This window comes from Carassius auratus, chromosome 17 (assembly GCF_003368295.1).
Source record: "Carassius auratus strain Wakin chromosome 17, ASM336829v1, whole genome shotgun sequence".
NCBI classification, from domain to species: Eukaryota; Metazoa; Chordata; class Actinopteri; order Cypriniformes; family Cyprinidae; genus Carassius; species Carassius auratus.
In genome coordinates, this window is record NC_039259.1 from 8,209,715 (window position 1) to 8,225,787 (window position 16,073).

The window sequence follows — 16,073 nt, forward strand, 5'->3', positions numbered from 1 at the left end:
TCATTTTATGATTTAATTAATACTTATTTAAAAAATACTGTTGTTTATTTTCTTTACGGGGGAACGCAAGAACCGATAAAACGTATCCGGCAATGTGTCTGGTCGCCTACAGGAGCTGTAAAGGACCCCATTATGCCAACCCAGCAGTGCAGTCATTACGGCTGCTAGAGGGAGTAATTTGCGATGGAGTTCACTGATATTCTTGATTCATTGGAGGACCTAGGGTAGGTGAATCAAATCTTTCGTTGGCATATATTTTATTGCTTTATCAGACGTTTTGATTTTCGGTTTAACGGCGTAAATCTGAGCTCGTGCACACATGTCCCGGTGTTCTGTCGATTTGTCCTACGCTGTCAGATTTTCCTACCTCCCACCAAAACAGTGGGTAGTACAATTCCACAACAAAAATTCTACTGTAAAGTTATGGTTTATTAACATCTACACCTACCACAACCCTAATCATACCCTAACAGTACTGCAAATACAGTAATTATGTGTTATATTGCGGTTGTAGCTAAAAGGGATACAGTTACAGGAAACCAACAATAAATATTATTTTCTACCAATTAGATTGCGTTTTTATTAAAGTCTACAACTACCCCAGCCCTAAACCTACCCTTACAGTAATGCAGATACCGGTGTTCTGCACGATCTGAGACATAGAACCGCTTTCCCTATTCTGAACTGCTGTTGATTGTATCAACTTGAGGCGAATAACTATTAATTTCAAATATTTTTTTGTATCCATCAACAGCCGTGATTTGTTGTCTGTCATAATATATTAAAGCTGAGATTTTGGCACATGTATTTGACAGCATGATTTACGTAATCAATGAAGTGATTGGGCCGTGCTGCGTCAGCAGTCAGTGCTTCAGATATCTCAAATATCTCCACTGCCTTAAATAGTCTGAATCATCATAGCCTAAATGAACACACCTCTGCCACCACATTCCCAGCTCCAGATCTGTCAGTCCGTAGACTGTTTTAGAATCAGTGAAGAACTGGTAGGTATGAGTCGTATTTGTGCAAGATCAAAAGCCTTTAGATGTAATAGGTAAATTATTAGTAATGTCATTTGAGGATCAGAACTAACTTATGTATGAAGTCTCATTTTCTTAATTTAATGCATCTAGCTTTTTCAAAATATATAACAGATAAACAAAGGTTGAAACATCAGTGGGTCACTTCACATCCTCCTGAATAGCAGGGAAAGTGCAGAATGACTCAGGACCATCTTGAAATGCAAACATAAGCAAATAAAAAGTGTGTGTGTGTGTGTGTGTGTTTGCAGATACCAGGGTCCACTCCTAGAGGATGGAGCTCTTGAGACAGCTGTGACTGGTGGTGCTGCATCTCCAGAGTACACTAAACTGTGTGCCTGGCTTGTCTCTGAGCTGAAGCTCTACTGCAGACTAGAGGAGAATGTGCAGGCGACCAACTGTGAGTGTGATCCCGCACATATGATATCATCTACGACAGTGGTTCCCAACCCCGTTCCTGGAAGCCCCCAAACACTACATGTTTTCAGTCTGTCCTTAATCAAACACACCTCATTAGTAGAGACTCCAAGTCCTGAATTGGGAGTGTCAAACACAGGAGAGATGCAAAATGTGCTGTGTTCGGGGGCCTCCAGTCATGTGGTGGGGAACCACTGATCTACGAGACGAAGAAAGTGTCAGTCAGAATGTGAATCATTGGTTTTGTGTGTGGCTTGTGCAGGTCCGAGCGAGGCTGAGGGGTTTCAGCTGGAGATGAGTGGTCTTTTAGCTGAGCTGTGCTGTCCATATCCTGCTCTCATCACTGGAGAGGTCACCAAACGTCTGCTGAATGCAAACAACTGCCTGTTACTGCTGAGTATGTAAACAAAATCATTTGCTCATTCCTATGAAGCTTTTTGAATTTTGTTACTTGAAATAGTTAACTAAAAACAAGTTAACTATAAATAAAAATATTAATTTCAACTTTTTTCGGCTAGTTGCCAAGGCAGCTGTTCTCATTTTTATTTTCTTTTAACTTGATTTACAAAAAATTTGATAAAAATTCATATGAACTATATAGAGAACACAACAAAATGACTAACTAAAATGAATATGGCACAGATAAAAATTCTGAATATGATAAAAAAAAAAAAAAAACTACTTTAATATCTCAATGATATTAAAAGAACAGGTTCAAGATCCTTGTACATCATAAAAATTATTCATATTCATACCATTCATCTAGGCTTCTTGATCTCAGAGCTTGAGTCAGCTAGGATGATTTTAGTGAACCACCCCCAGAAGAAGGGGCAGGAGACCGGCGGCAGTAAAGTCTTCATGGAGCTGAAGGGCATCTGTATGGCTCTGGGCATGTCCAAACCTCCTCCTAACATCACCATGTTCCAGTTCTTCAGTGGTATTGAGAAGAAGGTGGGGTTTAATTACAGGCAATTTATATGAATGTATATTAAATGTGCACACACATTGGGATCACTAATGGATTCATACAGAAAACCTCTGTGTGTTATTTTAATATTATTTATATGCTGTTATAGTATTTATTAATATTTTGAGTTAGCTTTTCTCCAGGATCAAGGACGGTGCTACAAAGACAAAAACACAGGATTGCAAAGAAATTAAACTGGACATTATTAAATTATATTAAATAAGACAAGAAGAGTAAAATAGGACTAAGAAGACAGAAAAAAGAGCTGACTTTAAAATATGAACCATTAACGTTTAGCACAGACTAAACAGGACTACAAAGTGCATGCGTGCATACTGAGAAAACAGTGCCGACGGCATAAATGTCCCGCCTTAAACACGCCATACCACGGGTGCAGCAGGTGCAGTGATATTAAGCAGTGCCTGAAAATAGTCCCCAGCTAGTTTGTGTAGTTGCAGCAATAGCAGAATAGTATTGTTCCCAGCCATATCGGCCTAGAAAATTGCAACTTTTCATTTTCCGTTTGGTCTTTGTACACTATGTTACAGAAAAGCCATGTTTTAAATAGGAAAAATATAAAAACTCTTTGGTCATTTTTTAGGAAGATGGTAACGGTCTAATCAGATTCAATGATCTATGCTAAGCTAAAGCGCTACCACCAGACCCAGAGATCGACTGAATGGATTCAAAAACTCTCTCCCCTCTCCCCTCTTTCTACATAATGCAGGTATATATTTTAATTTAGTGTGGGGGCAATAATTCACAAATTAGGGTAACTTGATATGTAGGAAAGGAGAGCCATATAGTTGTTTAAATTCGGAAGTCTTGTGTTTGAATATGGCTGTCTGTTTTTCTTTATTAATGTTATCTCTTAATAATTGTACAAGAGTTTTCATTTTTTCCAATTTATTAAAATTAATGTTTTCTTGGTGATAAATAGAGACAAAAGTCTTGTGGTGACTTACTCCAGTGGGGGGTTTATTTGAGAATGATCACCTAGTAGACATAGTGAAGTTGTCGTCGGGATTTCACAGTTAAAATAGACAGATAGTTTAGTAGTAACATCTTTCTAAAATGGAATAATTGATGGACAGGACCAAAAGTGTGTGCAGATATTCATCTCAAATATTGATTGTGCATTGAGTGCATTTATCAGAATGTGCTGATACAATTTTGTCTCCAAAAAGTATTGTCTGTGATTGTGTTTAGATCCTTTTCCCATTGCTTAACCAGAGTTAAGTACATTGTATCTGTAGATGTTAATAAAGTGTAGAAAAAGTTAAAGTTTTAATTTTCATAAGAGTTTTAGTTTTAGTCATTTTAGTTTTAGTCATTTTTATTTTTTAGATTATTTTTTAAGTTTAGTACATCATCTTAAACTTACCTCATTTCAGTAAGAAAACACTTTTTGACTTTTGTTTGCGTTTAAGTGTTTTATCTAATATTTTATTTTATGTCAGCTTTATTTTAAATTAATGACAAGATCTTTTAATCGTTTTAGTATATGATAAAAATAACACTATAATAACAGTTTTACACTTTCAAATCATGATTTGTTAATAATTTTTATGATCCTATTTAGAGACCGTTCTAATTATTAACTGAAGCTACACATTTAATTTAGAATAATCCAGATTAATCAACATTAGAATGATGCACCTGTTCTAAAGCTGATGTAATACTGCATAAAAATAGTTTCTGCTCACATAAGAATGCATGTACATGTTTATTTGTTGAGTAAGAATCATTGTTTGTTTGTATGTTCTAATCAAATGCAATTTTCCCACAGCTGAAGGAGGCCTTGTCCAAGGTCCCTCCAGCTCATATAGGAGAACCTCTGCTGAAGAAACCACTGGGCCCTGTACATTGGGTTAGCTCTGATTTTGATTGATATTCTCTAAAAGCACTAAACTGACCATTTGAAATTTGAAAATTGACTTAAATTTGGAAAATTGAATTGAAAGCATGTATTTTATTGTATTTTTTCTCTTAAACCTCCAGGAGAAAATTGAAGCAATAAACCAAGCCCTTGTGAATGAGTATGACGTCAGAAGGAAGATGTTGCTGAAACGACTGGATGTGACAGTGCAGTCTTTTGGCTGGTCAGAAAGAGCCAAGGTACAAGAATCTCTGTCATAAAACACTGCTTCAACTTGTAGAGTGATCAAAAATGTGATGTGAATTTGATTTAAAATCACTTTCCTTTGTAAATATTATACAGACGCATGCTGATAAACTTTCAAAAGTGTACCAGCCTCTTCGAGCGGCGCTGGCCACCAATACCAGAGTGTCTGTGGCCCACCTGTTTGCTGCTAGAGCAGATTTATCAAAGATCTTGAGAACCAGCAGTGGTCACATCAGGGAGAAAACAGCCTGTGCCATTAACAAGGTGGGTTAGTTTTGAATGCACTTTCTCTTTCTGAATGTATGTTATTACCAATTCTTTTGTAGCTGCACTATTTCAGAAGTTAGGGCTTGATAAGATTTTCAAATGCTTTTAAAAGTAGTCTCTAATGCTCACTAATTTGATCAAAAAAATAAAAACAATTATACTGTGTTAATACAGTAAAAAAAAATTGAGATTGTCAAAAAAAATGTCATATATTCTTACGATGCCAAAGTTAAAATTTCAGCTGTCACGATCCTTCATAAATCATTCTAAAATGCTGATTTACTGCTAAAAACATGATTTATTTCGAAAAACGGTTGCGCTGATACATTTTGTTTTCAGGGTTCTTTGAATAGAATGTTCAAAAGAATGCCATTTATTTGAAATATACATTTGTGTCACAATGTTATGAATAAAAGTATTCATTTCATTCCGAAAAATAAAAGGCTAAGCGGTACATCCCAGAGAATTTACTATTCTTGTGTTTATTAGGTCCGGATGGGTCGTGTTCCTGATCGAGGAGGGAGACCCAATGAGATCGAAGCCCCACCTCCAGAGATGCCCACATGGCAGAAACGGCAGGATGGTCCACAAGGGGGCGGCGGAGGACAGTACTACTCCGGTGGCGGAGGAGGAAGAGGTGGTGGAAGAGGTGGCTACGATCAGCAGCAGGGCGGTCGTGGAGGTCATGAGAGAGGAGGTGGAGGAGGCAGAGGAGGAAGAGGAGACTACCGTGGAGGTAAAGCGCAGGGGAACTGGCAGGACGGCTCTGGTGGAGGTGGATACCAGGGTCATTACCAGGATGGCGGATATCGAGGAGGAGGAGGAGGCTACCAAGGAGGCCAGCAGGGATCGGGATACCAAGGAGGAGGCTACCAAGGAGGCCAGCAGGGAACGGGATATCAAGGAGGAGGATACCAGCATGAGAGCTACTATCAGGATGGAGGACGACACCAGGAGAGAGGAGGAAGGGGTGGGCGCGGGGGTAGAGGAAGAGGAAGGGGAAGTGGGCAGGGAGGAGGATGGGGTGGAAGAGGAGGGCAGAATTATAACCAAGGGGGTCAATTTGAGCAATTCTTTCAGCAAGGTGGGCAACAGTATAACCAGGCCGGTTTTGGGCAGGGAAGACAGTTTACTAGCTGAAAACAGACTGCGATCTACAGCTTCAAAAAAGGACCCACAATTCTCTGAGGGTGGGAAACCAAGAGAGACGCAGGCCTCTGAATGAGCAGACAGGCATTACATCTCATCAATCCCATGGTGCCTCTGGAGTTTTACAGAGATCTCCTCTGAATGAACAATGCGCTTCTTCATCTGTATGGTTGGTTTAAACAAATCTGCTTCCTGCAGACAATTTAAGCTAATAGGTTATTTGGAAGTGTGAGGTTAGGTTGCCAAAATCTCCTAGGATGAACTCTGGTGCGATGCTGGGTTTGTTTTGTTCTTCCTTCCTCTTTGATGATTGACATCGGTCCAGTCTACTGCCTGATCTCGCTGCCCCGACTCGGAATCTGATAAAGCCTTATACTAGGAAGTGATCTAACTTTTGTTATTCTCCTTTTTTTTTAAGGAAATGTTACTTTGAATTCATTAGTTCTCAATGTCCATCCTGTAATTTCAACGGTCAGCACTTGAATTTTTTTTTTCCCCATCTCCATCAGTGAGATTTTGTTAACGTATGATCAAAGGTCAGCTGAGTTCTCGACGCTCACGTGTGAATGTTCGTTTGCTGACTGTGTAGAAAAACCCGAGATTGATTAAATTGCTTTTTGAGCTTTCTGCTGGTTTGGGAAAGAGTGGATACAGTTCACCTTTCTGATGTTTAAAGGTTTTGGAATGATTAAACTGTAAAGAAAAAGAACTCGTGAAATGGTGTATTTGGTGTATTTTTTTAATTTATTTTTTAATCACAGAAAACTGATAAAAAAAATTCTAGCATGTTTATAGTGGCAATAAAACACCAGAGGTTACATATAGTTGATAGAAACAACTTTACTAAATGAAATACAAGAGTTCTACAGAAACTCAGCAGATTCCCATGAAGCAGTGTGATTGTGACATGCTTAGAAATACAGTGGCCACATGGGGGTGATAGACAGCTATTTATTTTAGTTTAATACCTGCAAAATGGCCTAAACTAATTTCTAAACATTCAAAGTCACTTAATCACAGTTTTAAACCAGTCATTAGGAAACATTAAACACAACCTAGAATATTTCCTAAAAGCTACAGAATGTTTGAATAGTTGATTAGTCTTTGTTAGAGTAGTGTATTTATTGATGTTTTCCATGAACAGCAAGTGAATTGTAACAGTGCACTGAAGGAGTCACAGAACATTTCTACATATGACATACACAGTTATTACACTCATTCTAGTTAAAGCAGACTGTTCAAATCTAACTCCAGTTTTTTTTTCTTTTTTTAAATACACTATAAATACTTTTAATGTAATACCTTTATAATGTCTTTTCCAGCTAAATGTATATAAATGGTCTCCAAATATTCCAGTCAAGATTGTAAAAGTCCCTTGGTGTTTAATATTCAGTTTTACAGGTCAAGCTTATTTCACTGGCAACCCTGAGATGCTGAGATGACCTGCTCTCTGCACAACCTTCTTTCAACATGGGTAAAATCCTAACAATAATTAGATTGGTTTACATATATAGCGAAGCTCCGAAATGTAATGAGGAAAAAGTGCAGAAATAACCTTGGGAATAAACATGTCTGTATGCTTGATGTTCAAAATGTAGTAAATGCACATCGTTCCCTCATGTAAACCTGGCATCAACCAGAAACATTCATAAGACTATAGTCAATACAGCAATGACAAGGTTGGTCAATTTACAGCAGCTATTACTGACCATATCTTCTGATGGCCCAGAAGTGGCAAGAGTCATCAGTTTTTCAATACACATCTCTTGATTTCACAAAGCTTATATTACATAAAGATGTTTGCACAAGAAATTGTGTTGATATGGCTGCTGCTGCTCTTATGTCAAATGGGTGCTCAACACTTCAGCAGTAATTCTCACTTATCAATGAGTGAAAGACAACAGATGTATTAGAAATATCCCACAGGGTAACACACACACACACACACACACACACACACAAAGTAATAGATGATATTTTGAAGTATGTTGGTAACCAAACAGTCTTGGTACCCATTGACTTTCATTGTATGAACTTCTATATATTATTGTTGTAAGGTGATTAAATGATAACAGAATCTGAATTTTTGGGTGAACTATCTCTTTCAGTATTTTAACTTTCTTTGTATCAAAGTAGGGCAGCCTATCAGATAAAAATCCTTTTGTTTTCCATAATAAATATAAGAAATAAACACATTTTAGTTACAAAGCCACGAGGGTGAGTAAATAGTGACAGAATGTTAATTTTTGGGGGGGAACTGTTTCTTTAAATCTGCAAATGCTGTTCCAGAAGAGCATCTAATCCTATAGGCTCAAAGTCTCACTATAATCACTGTTTGTCTCAGTTCATCTGTTGATCCACCTGCGTGGTCTCTCTCACTAACACTGTCTGCAAAAATTGTCTAATGAGGGTTGTCCCATCTGAGGCTGTCAGGTGTCAAACTTATTTCAGAACAAATGGTGCTGAAGGAACTTTGCACAACAGACTATAGATGCACTCATCTGGCGCTTAGCAACAGAGGTCATATAAACACCTGGCTGACAGCACACCTGTGTCGGCAGAATTAAAGTCTTTGAATTCATGTATCTTTTCAACCTTACATAGCTATCAATGTTGCTAAGCAGTGCTGATGTAATGATGCATAAGGTCAGAGGTCACCTGTCTGCAAGCACAGGAGACACAACTATGGTTCAAACTATTGGAGAAACAATCTGTAAAACCGTGTAGGTGGTTTTTATAATTATATTCGGGGTAAAGGGTTTTAAAAATCTACGTACCTTCCATTTCAGATAATAATGTGTTGATGGGGAACACATAAATGAAGTTAGTGTTTCAATGTTCGATCATACATACTTTCCCAGTTCCACTTTCGACTTCAGACAACCTGAATATAACCTTCACATCCACTGTGTCCTTTCAGAGTAGTGTTTTTGGAGAATGAAAATCAGAGCGTGCGTCGCATATACATCAACATAAATACTCTTGCTCACTCATCTTTTATATGTATCCGTCACATCAGCTTCCAGTGATTCTCAGTTCGATTTTCAACCAGGACAGCACAGCGCAGTCACTCGCTGTTTAGTCCGAGACCTTTCCTTTGATGCAGCCCTTCCCCCAGTTCAGTCAGCGGGTGGCTAGCCACCCCTCTTTTACTGTGGCTGTGGAAATAGTGACCCTATTCCTGATCCACTGAAGGCATGAGGCACCCCAGCATGCCCCCTAGAGCGGACAGCCCTCTGGGCCGTGGTCCTGACAGGCTCCAGGGTGTCCTGCATGGGCCCACAGAGCAGTCAAGTCAGCTGATCTGAAAACACACAGTGGAACATCATGAGGACGCATGACTCATTTGTTCTGGGGAAATAATTAGTGCTGCCTACTCAGGACAATTTCAGTTTTGGGATTTTGTGGGGAAGTAAGCAATATATATATATATATATATATATATATATATAGAGATATATATATATATATATATATATATATATATATATATATATATATATATATATGTGTGTGTGTGTGTGTGTGTGTGTGTGTGTGTGTGTGTGTGTGTGTGTGTGTGTTTGTGTGTGTGTGTGTGTGTGTGTGTGTGTGTGTGTGTTTTATATTTTATATTGTCTGGTAAACATTTATATCAGTACAGATTTGAAAAAATAAATAATAAATAATACTTTTATTCAGCAAACATACATAGAACTGATCAAAAGTAAGACAGCAAAGACATTAATAAAATCACAAATGATTTCTATTTCAAAAATCAATACTGTTCTATTTAGTATTGACATTAAATATATCATGATTTCCACAAAAATATTAAACTGCACAACTGTTTTCAACATTGATTAATATTAATAATATTAACATGAATAATATTAATAAATGACATTTGAAAATAAATTATCAAGTACATTTTTTATATTAATATTTATTATATATGCATGCATATTTATATTTAGAAGTTATTCAACTGAAAATAAATATGAATATACTTATTTTTATAAAATAGTTTGACTGTAGTATTGTTGTTTTGTTTGTCTGTCTAAAAAGGTAAAAAAAATATTTCAGTTAGTCTAAACATGCACATTCATGAACTGCTCACCTAAAAACGAATTCTGCATTGTAACGCTGACAGGTGCAGCAGCAGTCTAATCCCTGTGTGTCAAGTGACCCTGCTTTTTAAAGCCTGTTCTACAAATAACACATCTGAGATCTGAATTTAACAAACACAGCAACACAATCCTGGTCAGACGTATGCTCTGCATTTTATTAACCCAAAACAAAGTGTCTGCCAGGTCCTAAAATAACAGCCTAGAGCCCTACTCGGGTTAGTGGTACTCCATATTTAGGCCCATCAGTGTGAGTACTGTGGCGCTCTCGGCTCTGTGGCCGCTGATGAAGATTATCTCTAGAGCAACGAAACACCAGACCGCAAAACCTTGGCATTTCCATGTCAACAGGGGAGCAACGTTTCATAAAAATTATTTTTTAGGGCCTTGGAAGAGATATGGGAATTAAAAGATCATGAAACAAGAAGGCGGTCACCAGTCCTGCAGCTTTAAAATAGTTAAAGAATTATTTCTTCAGAACTCAAATGAGATGCTTTTCTCTCAGTCGTACCTCAGAGGTCCTGGTTTTGTTCATATGTTGTTCTGCGAGTCCGTTCTGCTGTGACTCTTCGCTGTGCTCCTGTGAGTTCCTGTTGCTCCTTGTCGCCGCTGAACTCTGCGTGTCGTTCTCCCAGCGGGCAAAGCCTTTGCTCTTGGACGCTTTGCGGTGAGGCCTGTATCTCATTTTGGGGAAGGTATGTGACCCGCTGTCTGCGACGGCCACCCAGCCGTTTTCGGGCCACAGGGGTTCTGTCTGCGTGGCCTGACTGGTGGTGGCTCTCTGGAGCCGCACTGAGATGCGCTGGGCTGAACCAGTCATCAGGGTGATGGACTTTCCCTCCAGATCAGAGCCTGATGACGACGATACGGCAGGAAACGTAAACACCTCATCATCATCTGCGCAATAACAGCACGAGAGAATGTGAGCAAAGGGAATATGTCTTCAATATTTTATTATCAGAAAAAATAAATAATAATAATAATAATAAAAACATATATATATATATATATATATATATATATATATATATATATATATATATATATATATATATATATATGATATACATGATATATGCATTAAATTTATGTTTTTGTCTAAATTTTTATTAAACATTTTTAATAAAACAAGATCAATTTACAAAAAAAAAATAGTTTTCAAAGAATATATCTTGATTTTTGTTTAAACGATATATATATATATATATATATATATATATATATATATATATATATATATATATATATATATATATATATATATATATTTAATTATACTTTTATCAGCAAGGATGCATTAAATTTATCAAAAGACATGAATAATATCACAAAATCATTCTATTTTCAAAATCAGTGATGTTCTAATATTTTGATGTTCTAATTAAACGATCTTGACACAAAATATATAATGGTTTCCACAAGAATATTAACTGTTTTCAACACTGACTAAATAAATTTTCCATAATAGGAATCAATTACAATTTAAAATATATGATCATGTATATAGTATGTATATATATTTCTATATTATTTATCTTTATAAACATTTTAATTTTGCTTCTCAGATAAATTTAGCTTATTTTAAAGGATGATTAGATATTTTTAAGCAGAGGGTGATGTACTGTACAGGTGTGTTTTTACCTTTACACGTGGGCAGGCTGGGGCTGCTGGGTAAAGAGCTGTGTGTGAGCCCTCCAGGAGACACATTGCCCAGTGACGTGGACCGAGGGAGACGCCGACACGCCAAAACCAGCAGCTCACGACACTGTTTATGGCAGTTCACACCACAGTCTGAAAACAGACAACAGAAAGTGTGCATTTATCTGGATTTATAAATGGCAATAGTATACAAAGAAAGTAAACATTTTTTTACTAATCTTTACAAATATATATTAAGCACATATGCATGGGACGTAACAACCCACTATTAACAACTAAATAAACAGAAAAAAAGAAACTAATAGTGAATTTAGAAAATCAGTGCCCTGTTCAAGCATCGATTGTGGTTTGCTCTATTTATTTATTTCTTACCTTTGCACTTGTATCCTTGTTTAATAATTCCCCAGAGCTGAAAACATGGACGAAGGGGTGAAGAGGAAGGGCATGAAGAGAACAAAATGGAGAGAGAGAAGCATGAGAGTAATTATGAATTGGGGACAGAAGCAGCAAGTTCATGCCATTTGAGTTTACAGTTTTCTGTACACAGACCCATGAGTAATAAACAGGATACTTCCACACACTGCACCCTTCCTGTGCAATACAGTGTGTCAAGGTGGATCTTTGTGCATGTGTGTGTGTGTGTGTGTCTGAAAATCTGTTTTAAAGAATGTGTGTGTTAACTCAGCGGATTCCTGTCTAACCATCTGTGTAAATACAGAACAATTTGAGCAGCAGTGACTTTGACTAAACACTCAGTGTAGTGTATACATTCATTCTATAGTTCATCAGGTCAGAATATTCACTTCAGTGGAAACAGGAAATGTGTTGCATTTACTAGGAAAGACAACTTCTGTGTGTCTAAAGCCGGAGATTTTTTGCAAACAATGACACTCACAAGTATGTGGACACTTAAAAATGTCTGAATGGCATTGTATTATATTATATGTATGTTTGTTGTTTTCTGTCATGCACTGTACAAAAATTTCCAGTGCTGTTATATTTTGTTAAATAATCCAAAATCATTATTTACTGTAACTTGTTGAAATGTTTGGGGTCAGTAATAATTTTTTACATTTTCGACGTCTTTAATGCTCATCAAGGCTGCTTTATTTTATTTCTTTTTTATAAAAAATGCAGTCGAAAGAGTACTATTGTGAAATATTATTATCATTTAAAATGTGAAAATTGTCATTTTTTCATGTAATTACAAATGCATGATTGTTTAGAAATCATTCTAATATGCTGCTCATTAACATTTCTTATTATCAATGTTAAAACAGTGCACGTATTTTTGTAGAAACTGTGGTGAATAGAAAGTAAATAAGAACAGCATTTTTATTGTCAATTTTGATTCATTTAAAGCATCCTTGCTAAATAAATGTTAAAAAGTAAAATGTTACTGACCCCAAACTTATGAACAGTTGTGTATTTCATTATTTTTTACAGTCAGCCACTTGGCCTGTAAATGAGAAGAACAGCAATAAAATGCGTAACTCAACTAGCCAGACATCTTGGGAGTGAAAAACAGCTAGGGACTGTGGTTTTAAGGTTGGATTTAACCTTTAAACGCTGTCTGCATTGGTTAAGTGATGTTGTGGTAAACTCAAATCTTGCTAGGTATGCTTGTTTGCACACACACACCCTCAAGTCTTCTGCACTTTGGTCATAGAGAGTATCTTTGCATAAGCGTTGCACAGCAGGAACCTCCAAAAATACATTATCAATTGTGCTGATGTGAAAGGAAAGACTCAATTTAGTATGAGCCAAATAAAATCAGCTCTTACAAATCCAGCGCAGTGTTCACAGAATGTTGGCTTCAGGTAAGTCATCTCCTGGAAGTTGTGAATAAAACCAGGCCCCATCTTACACTGCAGCAGCGGGTTGGCACGCAGGAAATACGCCATCATCTCATCCTTACTGATCAATCCATCCCTGCACAAAAAGAGAGAGATCATCATGATAGCCTCCAGCTCATAAAGCATTTGCTTCCTGTGTCAAAACAGGTATAATATGTGAACAGAGTCATGAGTGCGAGCGCAAGAGCTCAGAAGAAATGCATGCAGTCACACGCCAGTAATGCACTTTGAGCGCTGACTGCTAAGACGAACCACAGAGGACGCCTGGGGAATTTGTGAGTGTGTGAGAGAGTCTGTACGTGTCTGATGCTGTGCATCCTTCACCGGGAGTCATGACCTTCAGCCTTTTAACAGCGCAGCAGGTAACCCACACTGAGCAGCTGCTTGGCCTCAAGTCACTAATGCTGCATTACACATGATGCATCTTCTCTGATCATTAAAATTAAATACATTAATAAACTTTTATGTGTTCATCTAGTGGTAATGAAAGTCTCAGGCTTAAAAATATGCTGTATTTTCCCAAAACTAAAAAGAAAACACTGCAATTTAATAATTTATTATTGTTGTTTAAATAGTACATAACTGTGATGTTTAGTCAGCATGCTTACGAGTTTAGCACGGGTTGGAAAGAACCCTTTGAGGAATTTCCAGACACTAAATTAACCCTGTCAGAAATAAAATGATGTACTGAAAATGTGTCCCTTCCAATATCATCGAGCACTTCTGAATCTATTGCCCAGACTTACAAAGGATCACTGACACAGAAAAGAAATGCTATTAGCAGTTTGGCACTGCAGGGGCCTTTAACAAGAATCACACATTTTGAGTGCGTGTGTTTCCTACTTACTGGTCTTTATCAAGCACACAGAAGGAATCGAGGAAAGGGAAATTTGCAGCAATACTCTCAAAGTCTTCCTGAGATATGTATCCGTCATGGTCATGGTCATAGTTACGAAAGACAGACTTCACATGCAATGAAAAACAGGAATACGCAAGTTTAGTGAATGTGTTGCATTGAGCAAAAGTTAAAAAACATACATCTGTTAAATGACCGGACTGTTCTCTGCATGTGGCATAAAAATGTGCACTGATATAATGTACCATATAATCAAATTCATATGATTAAACCATTCAGGATGTTTGGAGCCACTGAAATATGTTTGACATAATCAGGGCCTTTATATTCTGGCTTTATACAACTGCAAAGTAACTGGTGCCATTTATGTATTTGAACAAATATGAAAATCATTTCGATTTATATAAAACATGAGCTATAATGTTGACAGCATCTTACATCCACCACTTTCCTGATGTGTTTGTTGACCACCGAGGGATCTGGTTTGGTGGTGACCCCAGAGGCCCAGTCCAGCGGAGCCATAGGTTTGTTGGGCGTTGTGGGTGAGGTGGGCTGCAGAACAAATCATGGATGTCATGAAATTAATTCTGTTCTGCGCTCATTTTTTCAAAAGAAACTCTTTCCAGAAACACAATATCAAATGAGTTAGAGTTAAAGATGGGATAACTTTATTAAATTTTCACTTAAATGAATGTATTTTTTATATTTTTTAAAAGATTCTTATGTTCATCAAGGCTGCATTTATTTGATCAAAAATACATTAAAACTGTAATATTTTATAAACACAATTTTTATTTGAATACTTTTAAAATACCTGAGATTTGGGGTTACGTGGTTCTCTAAGAAGGGACAGCTCATAAATTTCATCTTCTGTGTAGTACAGATCCAAGGACAGCTTTACACAAACAGACATAAATACAAATAATGAATAGATGAAAAGCACTGTGATTCAGTGCTGCGGTGAGGCTTTGATTGAATGTGGAGGTTGACGAGCACAGACGTGCGAGTAGAACTCACGGTGAGCAGGTAGATCAGGTCCATGTTGGGCTCCACCTGAGCCACAGCGCTCTGCAGGGACACCAGCTCATTAAAGGTGAGATACAGCTGCTGCATCTTAACAATGTTCACTTTCCCATCCTCCACCCAGTCTGGGAAGACCACGTGCACGGCGATCAGGTCCTTCAGGTGAACACCTAGGATTGGGATCTTAAACCCTTCGCTGTCACTGAAGGCTTTGCGGTAAGCACAGTAATTGCCTTTTGACGAAACCAGCTCTGTCATTTCATTCCAGATCTGGACAGACAAGTTAGTGAAATTAATCACCTCTTTCTTTCATATGTTCTAGATATCACATGTCTGACTACTTTCTCCTTTACAGGTCTCTGAAATTGTATATAGACACTTAAATTCATCCTAAACGTATTCATTTGCCTTACTTTTCTAAACCATTTTTTAAATACTTTTGACTGTGATTATGCCTCATAGAATGTTTCCTAAAAGTAACATCACATGCACTGCTTCAGCACTGGGAGTTGGCCTCCAATGACAGCTTGATTTTACGGACAAGGGAGTGAATCGTTTCCTAATAATTCTTAGAGGAAACCAAACAGCTGTTTTTGCAATGACTTATG

General features: G+C 37.4%; 2 protein-coding genes across 4 annotated transcripts in view; one reads left to right on the forward strand and one right to left on the reverse strand.

Moving 5' to 3' along the window:
- The first annotated feature begins 117 nt into the window (after nucleotides 1-117).
- On the forward strand, nucleotides 118-6,677 carry fam98a (family with sequence similarity 98 member A). The gene is made up of 8 exons (XM_026285564.1): nucleotides 118-224; nucleotides 1,292-1,440; nucleotides 1,720-1,854; nucleotides 2,224-2,408; nucleotides 4,214-4,294; nucleotides 4,426-4,542; nucleotides 4,646-4,813; nucleotides 5,306-6,677. The coding sequence occupies exons 1-8, from the start codon at nucleotides 184-186 to the stop codon at nucleotides 5,954-5,956; spliced, it is 1,527 nt and encodes a 508-aa protein (XP_026141349.1). The 5' UTR covers nucleotides 118-183; the 3' UTR covers nucleotides 5,957-6,677.
- A 110-nt stretch (nucleotides 6,678-6,787) lies between these two features.
- Nucleotides 6,788-16,073, reverse strand: part of LOC113117133 (ras guanyl-releasing protein 3-like) — a 32,964-nt gene continuing 23,678 nt past the window's right edge. For all 3 annotated transcript variants that reach the window (XM_026285561.1, XM_026285563.1, XM_026285562.1), the window contains 9 exons: nucleotides 15,460-15,735; nucleotides 15,257-15,337; nucleotides 14,881-14,994; nucleotides 14,434-14,549; nucleotides 13,515-13,662; nucleotides 12,103-12,139; nucleotides 11,713-11,862; nucleotides 10,583-10,968; nucleotides 6,788-9,269 (listed from right to left, as the gene is read on the reverse strand). In XM_026285561.1, the coding sequence (XP_026141346.1) occupies nucleotides 9,261-9,269; nucleotides 10,583-10,968; nucleotides 11,713-11,862; nucleotides 12,103-12,139; nucleotides 13,515-13,662; nucleotides 14,434-14,549; nucleotides 14,881-14,994; nucleotides 15,257-15,337; nucleotides 15,460-15,735 (1,317 nt within the window). In that variant the 3' untranslated portion in view covers nucleotides 6,788-9,260. The remainder of the gene's footprint in view (nucleotides 9,270-10,582; nucleotides 10,969-11,712; nucleotides 11,863-12,102; nucleotides 12,140-13,514; nucleotides 13,663-14,433; nucleotides 14,550-14,880; nucleotides 14,995-15,256; nucleotides 15,338-15,459; nucleotides 15,736-16,073) is intronic.